The 20632-nt window shown below is 35.3% G+C and overlaps 1 protein-coding gene and 1 pseudogene across 4 annotated transcripts in view; both read left to right on the top strand.

The window, feature by feature from the left end:
- The window catches only part of SYK (spleen associated tyrosine kinase), a 156132-nt gene extending 150300 nt beyond the window's left edge, over positions 1-5832 (top strand). The window contains exon 13 of one of the 4 annotated variants that reach the window (XM_074203878.1): positions 4050-5832. In XM_074203878.1, the coding sequence (XP_074059979.1) occupies positions 4050-4122 (73 nt within the window). In that variant the 3' untranslated portion in view covers positions 4123-5832. The remainder of the gene's footprint in view (positions 1-4049) is intronic. The other 3 variants (XM_074203877.1, XM_074203876.1, XM_074203875.1) reach the window with 3 other exon arrangements.
- An 11894-nt stretch (positions 5833-17726) lies between these two features.
- LOC141498771 (histone-binding protein RBBP4 pseudogene) lies at positions 17727-19193 on the top strand (annotated as a pseudogene).
- The last annotated feature ends 1439 nt before the right edge of the window (positions 19194-20632 follow it).

Below are 20632 nucleotides of genomic sequence, written 5' to 3'. Positions count from 1 at the left end.
AACATATTTCATGTTCACTTTTCAAGCAGTAATAATCTATACAATGTTGAGTTCCATTAAGTTATGCTAATGGTTTATTCTCTTGAATAGATAATTATGCATTTTCCTTCCTGCCTGTAATATTTTCCTTTAAACTCTTGAGCTGCTAATATCTCTTCATTTTCAAAAACTTACAATGCTCATCCTAGCTAGACTAAAATAATTTTTGTAGCACCTTAGATGATGAAATTGTGGATTAAAAAAAATTTCAGTATCATTAAAGAATTCTAGTCCTTCCCTTATCTGTTGTGTCCAGACATTGCCCTTGAATTCTTGCAAAGTAGACAACGAAAATACCTCAGCATTATGAGTGAGATGAACAGAAGCAGAAAAACATTGTATAACCTAACAGCAACATGGGGGCGATGATCAACCTTGATGGACTTGCTCATCTCATCAATGCAAAAATCAGGGAGAATTTTGGGCTATCTGTGATGAAGAATACCATCTGTATCCAGAGAAAGAGTTGTGGAATTTGAACAAAGACCAAATACTATTACCTTTAATTTTTTAAAAAAATCCCGCTATCTTATTATGTAATTTTGCTATCTCTTATACTTAAAATTTTTCCTTAATGATATTATTTCTCTCTCATCACATTCAACTGAGATCAATGTATATCACAGAAGCAATGTAAAGACGAACAGACTGCTTTCTGTGGGGGATGGGGGGGAGGGAAGGAAGAATAGGAGAAAAATAGTAAAACTCAAAATAAATAAAATCTTCCTAAACTAAAAAAAACCTCAGCATATATCAGAGATTGATCACTTCCTATATTACAAGGGCTACCTGATGGACTATATTTAGTGCAGGATAACATATTTTATGTTGGAAACCCATCTTGTACGTTGCCATACAATCATTGAACCCCCTTAAATCATCAGGGATTTTCCTACTCCCCTATCTTATCTGAGATTAAAATACACTCCATCATCCAGAAAGACCCAACACAAAGTGTTGTCACTGCCCCTGTTAGTTTTCCTAAAACACTCATGCTAAAAAAAAGTTGAAGAAAAAATGATGTAAAAAAAGAAAACAAAATAATATATGTAATTCTATGACTCAATAATACAGCTTTTCCTACAGAAATCTTTGTGTTAATTAGTCATTTTCTAAATTATTACTACTTATTTCTGTTTTAAACTGAAACCAAAATTTTGCCTGGATTGAACAAATGTTTTCCCTCTCTCATGTTTATAAACTTCTTACTTTTGTTTGACATCTTATTTTCTGCAGCTTCTCAATGTCCTTGCTAAAATGTGTTCAGCTGAGAGCTCAACACAGTGCTTCAGATGTGAACCAAGTCTTTTACTTTATATTTGTGTAATAGGATATTTCCCACTCTATTTCCCATTGCCTTAAAGGCAGTGACTGCTTTGTTTTCACATTTGGATCTCAATCATCCTCCAGCATAGTACTCTGAATATAGCTTAACCCCTTTTCAAATACCCTTTAAGACTACATAATCCTCATGAGTCAAAGCATCATGCAAAGCCAAATAAATTCATGAACCATTTGTGTTGCCCCAAGAATACTCTCTCCCACCCACCCCACCCCCCAACCATGGTGCTTAAACCCTTGTTACTGAAGTATGGATTAAGTCCAACTATTCTAAATAGGTTCCCACCCTCTTCCCCTAAAGTCACTTCCGATTTAAATGCTCTAAGTACTGGGTCACTCTGAAGATCTCTCTTACAATTGATTGTAAGGTTTGGGAGACATTGACTCTGGACAATCCAGCATAGGATACCCTCATCAGAGAAAGTGCTAAGCTTTATGAGAAAACAGAATTAAAGTAGGTCAAAGGAAACTGAGACATCAGTTTAGAGTAAACGTTCCAACTTTTCATCTAGGCTTTTTGTCTCAAACATAATGATGTCCTCTTCAGTGGAAAGACAGGAGCCAACCATACCCATATCCTCTAAATCCAATCTCTTCAATTATATTCAAGCCTTTAACTATCCTAAGAGTAATTAATTCTCAAGAGTTACAAGTCATATCTTCCCTTATAGGATAGTATACAATTTGATGTTCTTGACTAACATTTGTTTTGCTTGTTTGTTTTTTTATTCATCTCTTGAGTCCTGTAGTTGGAAATTGAATTCTCTGTTCAGTTCTAGTCTTTTTATCAGGAAATTATGGAAATCCTCTATTTTGTTGAACATTCATCTTTTCCCCTGTCAAAAGCTGCTGAATTTTGCAGGGTAGTAAATTCTTGGTTGTAATCCAAATCCTTTGATTTCTAATAGGCCCTTCAGTGTTGAAACTGATAAGTCCTGTGTAAGTCTGTTTGTGTTTACTTCATACTTAAATTGCTTCTTTTTGCTGCTTGTAGTATTTCCTCTCTTATTTGAGAATTCTGGAATTTGACTTTGATAGCCCCTGGAGTTTTTAATACTGAGATCTCTTTCTGGAGGAGATCTGTGTATTCTTTCAGTGGTTATTTTATCTTCTTGCTCTAGCAGATTTGGACAGTTTTCCCTGATAATTTCCTGAAATATGTTTCCCAGCTTCTTCTTTTGATCTAGGCTTTTTAGTAGTCCAATAATTCATAAATTTTCTCTCCTGGATCTATTTTTCCAGTTCATTTGTTTTTCCTAAAAGGTACTTTATATTTTCTTCAATTTTTTCAGCCTTTTTACTTTGTTTAATGGAATCTTGTAGTCTCATAGATTCATTGGTTTCCATTTGTCCAATTCTAATTTTTAGGGTTTTATTTTCTTCAGTTAGCTTTTGTGTTTCTTTTTCCAGTTGGTTAATTTTAATCTTTGCTTAATGGCATTCCTTTTCCAGTTGGCCAATTTTATTCTTTGAAGAGATACATTCTTTTTCCAGTTGATTATTTTTACTTTTACTTTTTTATTTTTTTTTGCAAGGCAATGGGGTTCAGTGGCTTGCCCAAGGCCACACAGCTAGGTAATTATTAAGTGTCTGAGGCTGGATTTGAACTCAGGTACTCCTGACTCCAAGGCCAGTGCTCTATCCACTGTGCCACCTAGCCACCCTTATTTTTACTTTTAAAGGAGTTGATTTCATTAGTCAAGTTTTCATATTTTCTTGATGACTCTCATTTCTTTTTTTCTACTTTTTCTTTTTCATCTCTTGGTTTTTAAATTCTTTTTCAAGCTCTTCTATGAACTTTTGAATTTGAGTCCAATTCACAGACTCTTTTGAAATTTCCCCATAGATAATATTTCACTATTTTCTTCTTCTGAGGTGGCATTGTTATCATCTTTATCTGCATAATAACTTTCTATATTGAGCACTCTTTTAGCCTTTTTGATGATCTTGATAGTCTGACCTCTAATCCTGGGGTATAGGTACAGAACTAAGCTTTTTATGCTGAGATTGGGATCTTATCCCTGGCTTGTCTTTGACCAAGATGTTGCCTATGCAGTCCAGGCATTGCCTGTGCAGAAGTTTGTTTCCTCCTTTGTGTCCTGGCTCTGCCTATGCAGTGAGTGGTTTGTTCCTAACTCAGTTCTATCTTTTACCCCAGTGTTTCCAGGGTTCAGACTTCATTTGCAGTTGGACCCTCCCTGCTGGCTTGCTATCTAGCTGCCAGAATCTATGCTGTTGTCAAACTATCAGGACCTGGACTGCTTGGGTCTAAAAACCTCCCACTGACTTTCCCACTCTGCTGACTTGTTGAACTTTATTTCCCCCTTCCCCCCAAAGAGATAGACTTGCACTGAAGATCTCCACAATGTCTACTGTTGAAAATTTCTTTGGATCTTGCCTTTTTTGGATAGGATCTGTAGCCTTAATGTCCATGCAGAGGTTTCATTGAGTGTTGTGTAAGGAATCAGGGAGCATGCTAGCTACACACCATCATATTGACTTTGCCCCGGAAGTTCCCCATTAATATTTTTTGTTTAATTCTAGCAAGGATTAGGAAACATCAATATTTCTTTTATAAAAGTGACAGGATACAACTGTAAGTGGCAGTATAAAAGTATTTTTTCTCATAAGTATGTTCCTAAACCATAATTTTTTTTTTTTAATTTCAGGGTTGAAAACAGACCTGCATTCTCAGCTGTTGAATTACGACTACGTAATTACTACTATGATGTTGTTCATTAACAGATTCAGAATATCAACTCTTATTTCCCTTGGCAGGAATCATAGAAAACCTACAGCAACAAGTTATAAATGAATATTTCTTATTCTTTACTGAATTTAACTTAGTACATTTTATTGTTAATGCTAATATATAATGATAATATAATCATTCAATAGTACTAGACTGAAGAACAAAACTATCTGTGACACAATTGGTATTATCATTTCCTTTCCTTACATTCAACACTGACTTTGTCCAAAGATATATACTTTACAAAGAAAATACACAGGAACACTGAAAGGGGAAGGGTGAAGGTAGAGTAGGAAGGAGGGAGAGAAGGACAAAGATAGATGACAGGATAGAATATGAAAGAAGACTGTAGGATAAAAGGAATCTGCTAGTTTAGTTTGATTTCCTTTTTATTTAGCTTTATGACAGTTTTTAAAACAAATTTTAACAAAATTTCTTTTGTTCTTGACCTGTATATAGATTTAAATACTGAATAAGCTTAGAGTCATTATAACAAATATTTTCACTATTTAACCTATCTTAGAAGAATAATTCAGAATTGGAAAATATGAAAAAGTATGGAATGGGATAGAAAGGAAAGGAATGGAATAGAATGGAAGGAAAAAGAAGAAAGAATAAATAATAGGTTAAATACATAATTATCTTGATGGGTCTCAAATTTTTTATGGTAAATATTTTCTGAGAGCAAAAGTGTATTTGCAAAATCAACCAGGGAAGTTTGTATCAATATGTTGACTTGAATGGAAATGAAATATTTTATAGTTAGTTTTGCTTTGCTAAATAAGATATATCAATGAGAAAAATATGAAAATTGTGTTTTGTTTTTACAAAATGAATTACTTTTGTTACTTTATTTCTACATAATCTCTCTATTATAGGCCATTGTGAAATGCATTTTTGCAGAAGAAAGATTTTTTTTTAGAGTGGATACCTTAGAAAAGACACATATTATTATTTAAAACTAATAAAGAATTTTTCTGCTCTTTTGGTTTGTCGACTTTATTTCCTTCTTTCAGTTGTCATAAATGTTTTACAAGCTTTCACTGTTAACCTCTCAATCAAAACAGAACTTCTAGACCTGAATTCTCTTTCCCTCCCACCCATATCCTCCCACCTTCCCAGAGCTACACTCCAACCCTATGTTGGGGCTAGAGAGTATTCAGATTAACAATGATCTCTAAATATGAGATACTCAGATGATAATCCTTTGCAATTCTATAGTAGAAACTGATTTTGCAGAAAAACAAAATAAAACAACTATTGGGCCTGAATTGTGGATAAAGGGAACGAGCAAAGGGGAACTATTCCCTCTCAGAATGGAGGTTTGCTGAAAAATAAAGGCTAAAATAAATAAGAATCTTTAAAATGAAAGATATTTCAAGATAAGAAGTTTAGGGAGAAAACCATAAGGTCCTAAAAGATAACCTCCTATGTTTTACTTGCCTGAGATAATGACAAAATTTATGGTGATTATTTTTACAGAATTAGCACTTAAATGCTTTCTAGATTTTGCTCAAGAGAGACTATAAGGTCTGGAAGAAAAAGTTAAACCTGAATAATCATCTTGGTTGTAACTTAATAGGGCTTCAGAAGTAATATCAGTTCAATTATGTGACTTATATGACAATTTTTTAAAAAAATTGTATTTATGTGCTTTGTATTATTTTGATAATATATAAAATTCAATTACATGTCTGCTTTTTAGATTTAATCATCTCTTCCTTTTTCATCTATTCTTTGTTGTTGTTATTAGATGTTTACTTTATATTTCTATAAACTTGTAATAAAATTAATCACAATTAACAGTTAATCAAAATTAACCATAATTTTGGTACTTCTGTTTTTTATGAATTGTAGAAATTAAAACTTGATTCAAAAAGATTTACTGGTCCCTCTAATAAAAAGCTGAACAAGCAGTATTTTGTATTATCTATAAATCCAGATGAACCAATGGATTTTCAAAAGACATATTTTTTTTTTTTTTGGTTTTTACAAAGCAATGGGGTTAAGTTGCTTGCCCAAGACCACACAGCTACGTTATTTTATTAAGTGTCTGAGGTTGGATTTGAACTCAGGTACTCTGACTCCAGGGCTGGTGCTCTATCCTCTGTGCCACCTAGCTGCCCCTTCAAAAGACATTTTACAGAAACTGATTTCTTAATAAAAGTTTCAAATGGAGCATTATGATTATTTCCAGAAATATTACTAAGAGGACTTCCTGTCCACCTAAAGAGCAGGATTTTTCCTTTAGATAAATGGCATTACACTAAAACAAAATATCCACAACTCATCTTTCAGGAGAAAAAAAACCTTTAGTTTATCCATGTTTATCCACTTATCTTTTCTAAGGCTCTAAAAATCTTAACTTGCAGCAAGTTGAGAGCTAAGAAGATTTTTCACAGGTGTGGAGTGAACTTGTCTCTACAGGCATATCCTAGGATCAAACATAAGCTCCTCTGTAGCACTTAAGAATCTAGTAGAACTTGTTTTACTTCTTATTTAATATCTAGGAGTTGAAAATTTCTTTTTTTGGAAAAGTATTTTATTACATATCAAGATAAATTTTCAACATTATTTTTGTAAGATTTTGAGTTTCAAATTTTTCTCCCCGCCCCATTCCTCCCATATCCCCAAAACAGCAAGTAATCTGATAAAGGTTATACCTGCACAATCTATGTTCAAACATTTCAACTTTAGTCATATTTTAAAAGAAGAAACAGAAAACAAGTAAACAAAGTAAACAAAACAAGTGAAATAGTATGGTTCAATCTGCATTCAGACTTCATAGTTTTTCTCTTGATGTGGATAGCATTTTGTGTCCTGAGTCCTTTGGAATTTTATTGGGTCATTGTATTAATGAGAAGAGCTAAATCAAATATAGTTGATCATTTCACAATGTTGTTGTTATAGTCTACAATGTTTTTCTGATTCTGCTCAAGAGGAGTTGAAGAATTTTAACGAACAAGCAGATGATGTTGATGTTTAATAACTTTTAAAAATAGTAACTTTGTCCTCAGCATGTTTGTCATAGCCAGAAAGGGTTTCTGGCCTTCTTATGGACCCCTTTGGCAGTCCAGTGAAGCCTATGGACCTCCTTTTCAAAATAATTTGCTCAAAACATATAGAATTACAAAGGAAAACAAACACAATGAAACCATCAACATTTTTTTAATTCATAGACTCCAGGTTAAAGAATAATTTTTTAAAAAATTAAGTAGGACAATATTGACAGAAAATCATTAGAAATTGTTCTTTGGTGCAGTGGATAGAGCGCTGGCCTTGAGTTCAAGTTCAGGCCCAACACTTAATAATTACCTAGCTCTGTGATCTTGGGCAAGTTATTTAACCCTATTGCCTTGCAAAAACAAAAACAAACAAGAAAATGTTCCTATAATTTTCTTTAGTATGCCCATAATTTTAATGATATATCAAATTCTATGGCCTATGACTCTCTTTTACTAATGGGGGTACTTGATATACTTTGCTAATAACTATGCCTACTATATGAAAAAAAGATTCTCTTCTGTAAAATGGGCATTATATCTTTTGTGCCATCTTTGTGAACTTGGACAGGTCACTTAAACCGGTTTGCCTCAATTCCTCATCTCTAAAATGATCTGGAGAAGGAAATGGCAAGCCATTCCAATACCTTTCCCAAGAAAACTTGAAATGGGATTGAAACAACTAAAATAAAAACAGAGAAGTGGCTTTTCCTACTGAATAATCTGTATTCTGGTCCCACAAAAATCTGTTTGCCTTGCTATTTGAGGGTAAATAGCCCTATCTCAGAGAAAACATCTTTGAGTGATTTGTATGAAAGTAACCTTTTGGGTAATGAACCAGAGACAAAATTGATAGATAACAGTTTCAAATCATTCAGACTCTTTTTCTTTAACTTTTAGACCTAGTGTTACCTAGCTAGCAAAAGTCACCTGAAGGAAATTTTGCATAATTCTATTAATAAGGACCTGTTGCCTCTACAGGTCTGTATTTTAAAAGAAAGTATACATTATAAAAGAGTGACTTGATATACCCAGAAATGTACAAAGAAATAAACTCATACAATGATAATTACAATCATTGATGAAGGGTGGGGGTAGAGTTTTAATGCATGAGACTAGTCCTTGCCCTGCAACAATTTCCTTTCCCCCTACATTTTACATTGTTTGACCATCAATAAATGACTTTATCACCTTGAACTTCACATTTCTCATCTGTACAATGAGGAGTTTGGACTAGATAGCTAAGGTTCTTCCCATAAAAATCTACCAAAGTACCAACACACACGTCTAGGTACATAAAGATGGGACATGTTAAGAAAAGCTATCACTTTTGGTAGGATAAGCTGACTCAGGCAGCATTATCCTGACCTTTCATTGTTATAAATATATGATTCACATCTATTTTCTGGACTCCACCCCCAAATAAAGCAAGACAAAAAAAAGTTTTTGTAAAAATCTATTTCAGGCTAAAAGAGGCCATTGTATAGTAGATTGGGTGTCAAAGGAGTAATAAGTCTTAGCTTTGTCAAAAGTTATCTGAACAACTCATTCCATACATATCATTTGCCATCTATGCCATACATTTGATTTGTATTAATAATCCATGTAATCATATACAATTATGTCTATGCTCTGGATTCCAAGGAGCTATTTTTCTTGTGTTACAGACAAATTTTCTGTTATTTTATTAAAACCATGATTTATAAGCATTATATTCCTCATGATCATTCAACATTTTTTCCCTTCAAAAAAGATGAACAAATAGGGGTGGCTAGGTGGCATAGTGGATAAAGCATCGGCCCTGGAGTCAGGAGTGCCTGGGTTCAAATCCAGTCTCAGACACTTAATAATTACCTAGCTGTGTGGCCTTGGGCAAGTCACTTAACCCTGTTTGCCTTACAAAAAAACTAAAAAAAAGATGAACAAATAGCACAACAATTAGTGGGATTTTTTTTTCTCATTCTGATAAGACAATGTTAAGTATATAAATATAAATTTCTCAGTCTTTATAGGTGAAAATCAGTTCAAGCACTTTCAGTTGAAAGAAAGAAGTTGGCTTGAATTTTCTTCCATATGAAGGAGACAATTGTGCAGTCAAATATTTCAAAGATTACTTAATAGGTAGGTAAATGGAGGTGCCATCATTTATCAAGTAATCAATTGCGCAGAATTAGACTTATGACTGAACTCTGCTAAATCAAAAAATATGAATAGTATGAGAAAGGAAGAATATACTGTACAATTAGTCACTCACAAGAAAAGGAAATTTCTTCCCTTTTCTAATTAATAGCTATTATTTTTTATATAGTTTTACTTTGTGCCAGGCACTGTGCTAAGCACTTTATAATTACTATCTCATATGATCCTTCCAAGGAAGTAACTGATCAGAAGAAATTATACATCAAAGAAATATACACTAAAATATTTATAGCAATACTTTTTTGTTATAAGAAAGGATTGGAAAGAAAGGTGGCATCAATTGAGGAATGACCAAAAAAGTGGGTCATTCCAGGGCAGAGCCAAGATGACCAGCACAAAGCTAAAAAGCTCCCAGAGCTTTTCCAGACACGATTTTAAATAAAGTCTCCATACAGACTTAAAACTATAATACCACTAAAAAAAAAAAGAGTGAAACATGTTCTCAACTCAATATTGTGGAGAATCTTCAATAAAGGTCTGTCTTTTCTAGGGTAAAGAGTAGACATGAAAATTGTAAAGGAGGCTCTTAGCCACATTGCAGCCCAGGTCCCAGTTCAGCAAGCCAGCTTAATAGCAGGCCAGCAGAGAGGATACCAAACCCAGAGAAAGTTCAAGCCCTGGGAACATTGGGGCAACAGACAGAACTGGGTTGGGAACAAACTGCTGCTTAGGCAAAACCAAGGCATAAAGGAGAAAGCAAATCTCTGCACTGGCAATGCCTGGGCTGCATAGGCCCAGGCCCAGGCCAGCAATAAACCAGGGACTAGATCGCAGACCAAGCAGAAATAGCTTGGGACTATATTCCCTGTACTCCAGGAGCAGAGCTCAAATAACAAAATGAACAGAAAATCAAAAAGAGTTAACCAATAGAAAGCTACTATCCTGATAGCAATACTAAAAATGCCACCTTGGAAGAAGAAAGCAATGACAAATTGCCTACCTGTGAAGGTTGAGTGGAGTTTATGAATTGGTCTCAAATACAATACCTCTTGGAAGAGTTCCAAAAGGATTTTAAAACCAAGGAAAGGAAGAAGAAAATGGAAAAAAAGAAATGATAGTCCTTCAGGAGAATTATGAAAAATTGATTTAGGAAATTTAAATCTTCTAAAAGTAAATTGACCAAATGAAAAAAAGAATAACCAAAATTGACCAACTGGAAAAGGAATGCAACTCATCAAAAAACTAAAGTGAACCAACTGGAAATGGAAGCACAAAAGTTAACCGAAGAAAACCCTAAAAATTAGAATTGGATAAATGGAAATTAATGATTCTATGAGGCACCAAGATTTCATCAAGCAAAACCAAAAGTTTGAAAAAAAAGAAGAAAATGCAAAGTGCCTTTTAGAAAAAGCAAATGACCTGGGAAATAGATCCAGAATAGATAATTTATGAATTATTGTTCTCCTTGAAAGCCTCAATCAAAAAAAGAGCCGGGGGTGGGAAGGGTGGGGAGTGGGGAGGTGGGGGGTGGCAGAGCCAAGATGGCAACAGAAGAGCCTCTCCTAGGTATTCTCTCCAAAATATTTCAAAAATCTTAAAATTATGACTAACTAAATTTTTGAGCAAAACCCACAGAAAGATCCAGTGAGGCAATACTCCAGCCCAAGGTAACCTGGAAAATAGTGGAAAAACTCCACTTCACAGGGTTAGAGTAGTGGCCCACCAGAGTGAAGAAACTTCAGCCTCCTGGAAACAGCCCCAGGGTACCAGGGTTCCCTGAAGCAGAAGCAGTTTCCTGGCCTTCATCCTGGGGAGCACTGGACACAATTTTGTGGATCAGTGGGGAGACCTCCTCCAGAGTGAGCAAAGCTCAGGCCCTCAGGGAACTCAGCAGAGTGGTGACAGTCCAGATTCAGCCAACTGAAGCAGGTGTGGAGCCAGCAAGCAGGAACCTCCACGCAGCTGAGCCCTGAGTGCTCAGCCCACCAAAGATAGGGGAATGGAGAGAGACTCACAAGGTCTGTCCTCTTTCCCTGGAACAGGACTCTTGGGCTCTGGCCACATTCAGATCCAGATCACAGTCTAGGCCAGCCATAGAACAGAGGCCACCCCCTCAGCCCTGTGGCAGAGGGGTGCACTTGTGGTCATTCACAGACCAGGAGAACAGTCAGAGCTTCACACACTGAGGTCCTTCTGGAGGGGTATCCCAGTAATACTCAAAAGCTCAGGAAACACCCCCAAACCAGGCACAAGCTGGAGAAATGAGTAAACAGAGCAAAAAGAGGAACACCATTGAGAAATACATTGTCTATGATCCCAAGAAGGATCAAAATACTCAATTTGAAGATGAGGAATTACAAGCTCCTACATCTAAAGACTCCAAGAAAAACAAAAGTTGGGCTCAGGCAGTGACAGAGCTCAAAAAAGATTCTGAAAATCAAGTAAGGGCGATAGAAGAAAAATTGGGAAAAGAAATGAGAGAAATGCAGGAAAAAAACATGACAAAGAAGTTAGCAGCTTAGTCAAAAAGATCCAAAAAAAATGCTGAAGAAAATAACATGTTAAAAACCAGCATAGGTCAAATGGATAAAACACTTCAAAAAGTTATTGAGGAGAAGAATGCTTAAAAAGCAGAACTGGCTAGATGGAAAAGGAGATAAGAAAAATCTCTGAGGAAAACAATCCTTCAGATGTAGAATGGAGATAAAGGAAGCTGATGACTTTACAAGAAGTCAAGACACAATACTTCAACACTAAAAGAATGAAAAATTAGAAGAAAATGTGAAACATCTTATTGAAAAAATAACTGATCTGGAAAACAGAATCAGGAAAGATCATTTAAAAATTATTGGAATACCTGAAATTCATGATCAGGAAAATAGCCTTGACATCATTTTTAAAGAATTCATACAGGAAAATTGCCCTGATATCCTAGAAGCAGAGGGCAAAATAGAAATTGAGAGAATCTACCAATTCCCCCTGAAAAGAGTTACAAAAATAAACAACCCCCAGGAATATTATAGCCAAGTTCCAGAACTCTCAAGTCAAAGAGAAAATATTACAAGCAGCCAGAAGGACACAGTTCAAATATTGTGGAGCTGCAGTCAGGATCACACAGGACTTAGCAGCAACTACATTAAAGGCTCATAGGACTTGGAATATAATATTCTGGAAGGCAAAAGAATGCAATTGAGAATCAACTACCCAGCAAAACTGAACATCCTTGACTTTCAATGAACCAGGGGGAATTTCAAATGTTTCTGTTGAAATGACCAGATCTGAACAGAAACTTTGTTCTTCAAATACAGGATTCAGGTGAAGCATAGAGTAGAGAAGAAGGTAAAATATGAGGGACCTAATGATGATAAACTGCATGTATTTCTGCATGGAAAAATGATACTGATAATATTCATATGAAACTTCTCATTTAATAGAGCAGGTAGAAGGAGGTTTTATAGATGCAGCACAGGAGAAAGCTGAATTTGAAGATATAAAAATGGAGTCAATGGCTAAAAGGGAAATGTACTGGGAGTAAGAGAAAGGAGAGGAGGAATAGGCTAAGATATTTCATATAAAAGATATTTTTTTTTGCAATGAGCTTTTGCAATGATATGGAAGGGGGGAAGGTGAGGGGGAGGAAACTTTCACTCTCATCAGAAATGGCTCAGAGAGGAAACAGCATACACACTCAATAGGGTATAGACATCTAGAGTAAAAAGGAGAGAAGGGGAAAGGGGGAACGGGGGAAGGAGGGGCATGTGGGTTATAAAGGAGGGGGCAAACATACTGAAAGAGATGGTATTCAGAAGCAAAATACTGGGGAATATGGATAAGATAAAAAAAGGGAAAAATACAAACAGAAGGAAGATACCATGGAGAGCCATAACGGGTTAGTAATGATAACTTTAAATGGGAATGGGATGAACTCTCCCATAAAACACAAGCAAATAGCAGAGTGGATTAAAAACCAGAATCCTACAATATGCTGCTTACAAGAAACTCATTTAAATCAGAGAGATACACATAGAGTGAAGATAAAAGATTGCAGCAGAATATATTAGGCTTCATCTAAAGTGAAAAAGGCAGGGGTAGCAATTCTTATCTCAGACAAAGCAACTGCAAAAAATAAATCTCATTAATAGAGATAAGGAAGGAAATTATCTTCTTAAAAAGTACTACAAAGAATGAAGCAATTTCAATACTAAATATACATATATATTATATACATATATATGTATATATATATATATATATATATATATATATATATATATATATATATATATATATATATCAAGTGGTATAGTATTAGGGGCGGCTCTGGACTGGGGCCCCCTGAGAGGAACGTTGAGACGCCCAGAGGTCAGAACCTGCCTTCGGGTACTGGGATGGCCTCGGTATGGGCTGGCTCCACCCTCAGGGGGAACTCAGGAGGAGCAAGACCACCTACTAGGAGGAGTTAGGTCTGGGGATAAAAGGGATAGTACAGAAAGGCTCAGGGGGATTCTTAGTAACATCAATAAAGAAATGAACCTCTCCTCGGGTGCTCTGCCTGGTTTGTTCTCCCCTCCCCCACCCTGGATTAGGGTAAGTAGAGGGCGGTGGTGGCTGGAGGGTCAGAAAGACCCCTCCCACAACAGTATAGCATCCAAATTCTTAGAGGAGAGGCTGAATGAGTTACAGGAAGACATAGACAGCAAAACTCTACTAGTGGGAGACCTCAACCTCCCTCTCTCAGAATTCGATAAATCTAACCATAAAATAAACAAAAAGGAAGTGAATGAGACAAATAGAATGTTAGAAGATCTAACCCAGACCTCAGACACTTGATGTGATCTTGGGTAAATCACTTAGCCTCATTGTCTCACAAAAACAAAACAAAACACACACACACACACACACACACACACACACACACACACACAAAACTTTGAGTCCTGGAAGATGATTCAACAGAGAAGGAAACAGAAGAAAAGATGGTCTTTAAGACTTACTAATGAATCTCTAAATACATATAGGGAAAAGAAAAAAAGAGCAATTCTGATAAGGTGGATTTCCTATGGATTTCCAAGACAATGAGAAAAACACATTAGAATGCTCCTAAATGGCCTTAAAGAAAAATAAGATCATTAAAGTAGAATTACAAGCCCTCGAAATAAAAATATTTGTCAGAATAGAAAAAGTTGAATCCAATGTGACAAGTTTCACAAAAGAACCAAAAGACTGAAAAACTGATTGGGGATGCCAATATATAAAAAAGAATCCAAACAAAAATCAATAGTTAGAAGGAAACACGATTTCTATGCAATCAAAATGTATTTATCACAAAGACAGTATGCTTATGAATACTATAGGGTTTTCAGTCACCCCAAGGAACATGACAGATTTAAAAGCCTGAACACCATAATGCAGGATACAATGAAAAAATTTCCAGAATTTCTAAACATAAAAAGCTGTCAATCAAAAGACTCTACAGATTACCCCACAGGAAAAAAAAATCTATGCTATAAAATATTGAAGCTAAATTTGACAATTCCAATGATAATATATTCTGACAATGAGCAGGAGAAAGACCTTTAAATAAAAAAAAAGGACGAAAATTTTTAAAACACCAGAAACTGCAGAAAAGAATGGAATGATGAGTTCAAAAGAGTTTAGAAGTTCAAGTTAAAATCCAGAAAACCCCCAAAATAAGAACCTAGTCCTTAATGAAAATAAAAGACATACATTTGAAATATTACAACAGAACATAGATAGAGGCAAATTATTTGCTCTGTATATATATTTTACCTAATAGAAACAGAAGAAAAAATAAAGAAATCTGTAGAGATAAGATGACTGGATCATGTGAGTATTTCTGTGAAACTTTCTAATCATGCTATCCAAATGATTTTTTAAAAAAAGAAATTTTATTCTGAATAGTTATAACAAACAAAATAACAAATAAAAATGAACCTTTTTTCCCAGCTCATGTAAGCTTTGAAGGACATAAAGAGATCTGTGAACCTGGGGTTGAGGCTAGTAAGACGGGCCTGGAGAAGGTGGTAGTAAGGGCAGTGGCATGAAGGTTATTGTGCCTGGGGGACAGAATAGCTAGTCAGAAAGAGAAAGGATCAGGTACTATTTGGAGCCAGGTCACCCATTACACAGTTCCAGGGGACAATTTCACGATTATTAGGAGTGGTTGCAATTGCAAGGGAGCAGGAATTCTACCTAGGAATTCTATCCCAGTAAGGATCAAAATATGGAACAGGAAAGCAATGACCAGAAATCTCCCCAGATCATACCACCTTGGAAACACCAAATACTTACAAGATCTCAGACCTAACTAAGAAAGGAGGACATAAAAGTCAGGTGATAAATTTCAGGAGAGATGGTAAAGTAGGTCAGAAATTTCCAGGTTCTCCATATTTCCTTCACAAATAGACAGAAAATTGCCATAAAATGAACTTAGGGACGAAAAAATAAAGGGTAAAGCAGTTGACTTCCTAAAATAACTTGAGAGAACCTCAGAAAAGATTAGAAAGGTTAAGTGAAATTAAAACACCTCAAGATGGATTTTACTGAATGAACAAACAACAATTTGTTAGCTACTTTCATATCATTCAGGACCTCAAGAAATTTCACCTCAATAACTTTTACCTCACAGACTCAGGAACTTTCACCTCACAAACTTTTACCTTATAAACTTTCTTCTAAAGAATATTGGAGGGGCGGTTAGGTGGTGCAATGGATAAAGCACCAGCCCTGGAGTCAGGAGTACCTGGGTTCAAATCCGGTCTCAGACACTTAATAATTACCTAGCTGTGTGGCCTTGGGCAAGCCACTTAACCCCATTTGCCTTGCAAAAACCTATAAAAAAATATTGGATACTGAGTGAGAGAAGATTGAAACACCTCCTATTGTTTCTGGAAACCAAGCCTAGTATGAATCCTGACTGTGCCTATGGGCAAGAAGGAGCAGTACACACACCTAGTAAGTGTGGTCCTGTAAGGAACAGGAACATTTTGGGGATAGTATGATGGGGCTTGAAGAAGGGCTTCCAGACAAAATTCAGAAAGCCAGCAGTAAGAAACACCTGAAACTAAGGGTAATATTACCCACAACTTGAAACTAAAATTTGATAATAGTATAAAGCTGCTAAAAATAAAATTAAAAAATTAAAAATAAAAATGAGCAAGCAAAGGAAAAAGAACCTGACCATTGATAGTTATTTTGGTGTTAAAGAAGTTCTGAATTCATATTCAGAGAAAGATAGCGAGGTTAAAAAAAAGCCACTCCTACCCTAAAGAGTAACCTTAATCAATCAGAAGTTTAAGGAAATCCTGGAAGAACTTAAAAAGAAATTCAAAAATAACATAAAAGAGAATGAAGAAAAATTTAGGAAAAAACCAATCTTATGAAAAGAAATATATATATATATATATATATATATACAACTATATATTACATATATATATATAATAAAACTAGAAAAAAGAAGAGAAACTGAATCATATTAAAAAAACAGATCTGCAGAACAGATCAAGGACAGAAAATATAATAATTGTTAGATTTCTTTAAAGTTTATAATTTAAAAAAAGAACCAGGATATAATATTGCAAGAAATTATTAAGGAAAATTAGCCTGAAGTTCTAAAAGAAAATATGAAGTAGAGATAGAAAGAATTCAATGATCAACCACCTTAAAGAGATCCTAGGAAGAAAGTTTACAGGAATGGCATAGCCAAATTTTGAAATTTTTAGGTTAATTAGAAAATGTTGCAGCAACAAGAAAAAAACTTTAAATACTGCAGAAAAACAATCATGATTACATAAGATCTAGAAGTTTCAATACTAAAAGACAAACTTGGAACATTATATTTTGCAGCAATTTATTTTGAAGTGCAAGGCAGTGGGAGTTGCATCCAGCATACGTTATCCAGCAAAGTTGAGTATAATACTGAATGAAAAAAAATTATATTCTGAAAGACTTTTGTCATGTAACAAAAAGAACAAAACTCAAAGGCAAATTCAATATAGAAGAGCCAGAAGAAATATAAGGAAATCATTAAAGATTATTAACTGGGGTGGGGTTAGGAAGAGGCGTTTTGACTCAGCAGAGCCACAGACCCAAATTTAATTTTTTTCCAAGAACATTTTATGAACAAATCCAGGTCTGAGATCTGATTTAGACACAGAAAATGGATCGTGCATGTTTTATTGGTTATCAGTTATTATTAATGTTATTAGTATTATTAGTATTCTAAAAACTTTTTATTACTAAGATGGATATAAGAAAGATAGGAACTAGTTGTATGATGAGGTGATTCTAAAAAAATTGAGTAGGAAAAGATTAAAAATTGAGCAGGAAACAATGCTGCTTGTGGAGTGAGTACCTTCAAGCCTTCCTCAACTACCACCATTTCACTCTCACCCATCCCTTCATGGTGCCCCAAGCTTGAGAGGCCCTGGTCCCTCCACCCATCATTCCATCCATCAGCTTTTCTGCCCCCCCCCACCATTAGCGAACACGGAAACAGTCTCTGATGATGCTGTATAAGAGCTGTGTGATCGATGAAGAGCATAAAATATAAAGAAAAAATACTCTGTTTCTTTATGACTTAGTGATGACCAATGCCCTAGAGTGGCCCAGTCTAACAGCAAGCACAGTGGCTTCCAAATGTGACCAGCCCTAATGAGAAAAATTTTAGTATTCATTAACTTGTTCTGGGCACACACACAAAAATATGAACAGAACTGTCTTGAGATAGCTAATGTGCAGCTCCCCAATCACGATACTCAGTTTGATACCTCTCCCTATGACAGTGAGAAAGGAGAAACTGGAGACTTTGGCTCAATTAATAGAAAAATTGAAATTAAAATCAAGATTAACCATATGTTCCAGAATACTTGCATCTTTGCAACAAAGACTCCATCCAAGGGTGTCCTTATTTTTAACTACACCAAGCACCATTCAAACTCAGATCCTTCTGGGGAGTGTAACCCAGACTTGCATAAAAAAGGAAGGCTATGGGCCCAAATCTCAATAGGCACTTGCTTAGCACATCAAATCATCATGCCATCTGCTTATAGGACATCAGTGCAGTTCCAAAGAAAGGCAAAGTAGTAGATATAGAGATCATTTTCACAGGACATAGGACACAGGACACAAGATGTTTGTTTCTTGGCACCTGCTCTACCTCTCTTTGGATTCATTGCTGATGATCAGAAGTTTATGATCTGTGACACATAGTCAAACATAGTCAAACTTCTAAACTAAGTGGATGCCCACACAGGAGAATTAAATTTTCTCTCTTTCAGTCCTTATGAGTTCATTCTTGCCACAGGATCAACTGATAAGACAGTTGCATTGTGGAATCTTAGAAATCCAAAACTGAAATTACATTCCTTTGAACCACATAGGGATGGAATATTCCAGGTTCAATGGTCTCTCCACAATGAAATTATCTTAGTTTCCAATGCAACTGATCACAGAACAAATGTCTAGAACTTGAGTAAAATTGGAGAAGAGCAATCCCTCTTGAAGATGCAGTAAATGGGTCACTAGAATTATTGTTCATTCATAATGGTCACCCTACCTAAATATCCAATTTCTTTTTTTTTTTAGGTTTTTTTCCAAGCAAATGGGGTTAAGTGGCTTACCCAAAGCCACACAGCTAGGTAATTATTAAGTGTCTGAGATCGGATTTGAACCCAGGTACTCCTGACTCCAGAGCTGGTGCTTTATCCACTATGCCACCTAGCTGCCCCTAAATATCCAATTTCTCCTAGAACTCCAATGAACCTTGGATTATTTGTTCTGTATCAGAAGACAATATCATGCAAGTCTGCTAGATGGTTTAGAATATATACAATGATGAAGACCCTGAAGGAAGCAAGGATTCAGGGGGACAGGGGTCCTACACATGTCTGCAATAGAGCTAAGTTTTAGACTCCTCTTTCTTCCCAACTTGCAATTGATTTAACACTGGTTTTGAGATAGAGATTTTTTTGCCCAGACATTCTACTATAGGTACCTGTTTACATAGAGAGTGAATGACATCTGACTATTAACTGAAGGAGCAGGTAGGAGGCTTGACTTAGCAGAACCACAGAACCATATTTAAATTTTTTCTAAGAATTTTTTATAGGCAAGTCCAGCTCTGAAACCTGATTTATCTATATAAAATGGACCATGAACATTTTCATTTAGCTATTTAGTTATGCTTCTTATAACAAAGCTGCAAGTTTTTCAGATTAAATTAAATAAAATTATATCCAAGTGAGCCTGAATCACTGATGCATTAGCAATGTAAGATTTCTGAACTATTTCCTGTTTATAGAGATACAATGACTAAAATTAGCTTGGTTAACTTTCTAGGGTACAGATTATCCGTGCTGTTATTTGTTCTACCCTTGTTGATTTCCTCTGTAACAAGTAAAAATTTCTGATTAACTTTTTGTTTTATTTATTTTATTTATTTTTCTTTCCTGTTGACTTTTATTCCCTCCCTCCTACCATTTCTCATTCTGTTGGGGTCAAACAGCCATGTTAAATATTGAATCTTTATCTGCAAAAATATTTTTGTTCACCTTAAATAATTTTACTCTCTAGTTTATTTCTTCGGTGAAGTTTTCATATTCTTTCTTTTCTTTCTGTGATTTTTCTTTTCTGATTTGAGTCCAGCAGGTTATAAAGCAGTTGTATGTTTTTACCTGACAGATATACTGCATTAGACTACTCTGAAAACAGACATGCACTTTAAAATTAATTCTGAATGGTTCTTCTTTCCTTTAAAACAGTTTTTATAACCAAATCTCACCCAAATGGAATTAATCCTTTATCACTCATTTTATTTTTTATTTTGTTTTGAGTTTTACAATTTTCCCCAAATCTTCCTTCCCTCCCCCCTCCCCCCATAGAAGACAGTTTGTTAGTCTTCACATGTTATACATTGATCTAAGTTGAATGTGATGAGAGAGAAATCATATCCTTAAGGAAGAAACATAAAGTATAAGAGATAACATAATTATATAATAAGATAAAGGGTTTTTTCTCCCCTAAATTAAAGGTAATAGTCTTTGGCCTTTTTTCAAACTCCATGATTTCAAAGTCTGATGGAATGAGCAAGCCCATCAAGGTTGGTCATCACCCCCAATATTGCTGTTAGGGTGTACAGTGTTTTTCTGGTTCTGCTCATTTAACTCAGCATCAGTTCATATAAATCCTTCCAGGCTTCCCTGAATTCCTATCCCTCCTGGTTTCTAATAGGAACAGTAGTGTTCCATGACATACATATACCACAGTTTGTTAAGCCATTCCCCAATTGAAGGACATTTACTTGATTTCCAATTCCTTGCCACCACAAACAGGGACG

Source organism: Macrotis lagotis, chromosome X (genome assembly GCF_037893015.1).
Source record: "Macrotis lagotis isolate mMagLag1 chromosome X, bilby.v1.9.chrom.fasta, whole genome shotgun sequence".
Taxonomy (NCBI): domain Eukaryota; kingdom Metazoa; phylum Chordata; class Mammalia; order Peramelemorphia; family Peramelidae; genus Macrotis; species Macrotis lagotis.
This window is presented reverse-complemented; position numbering and strand designations above follow the sequence as displayed.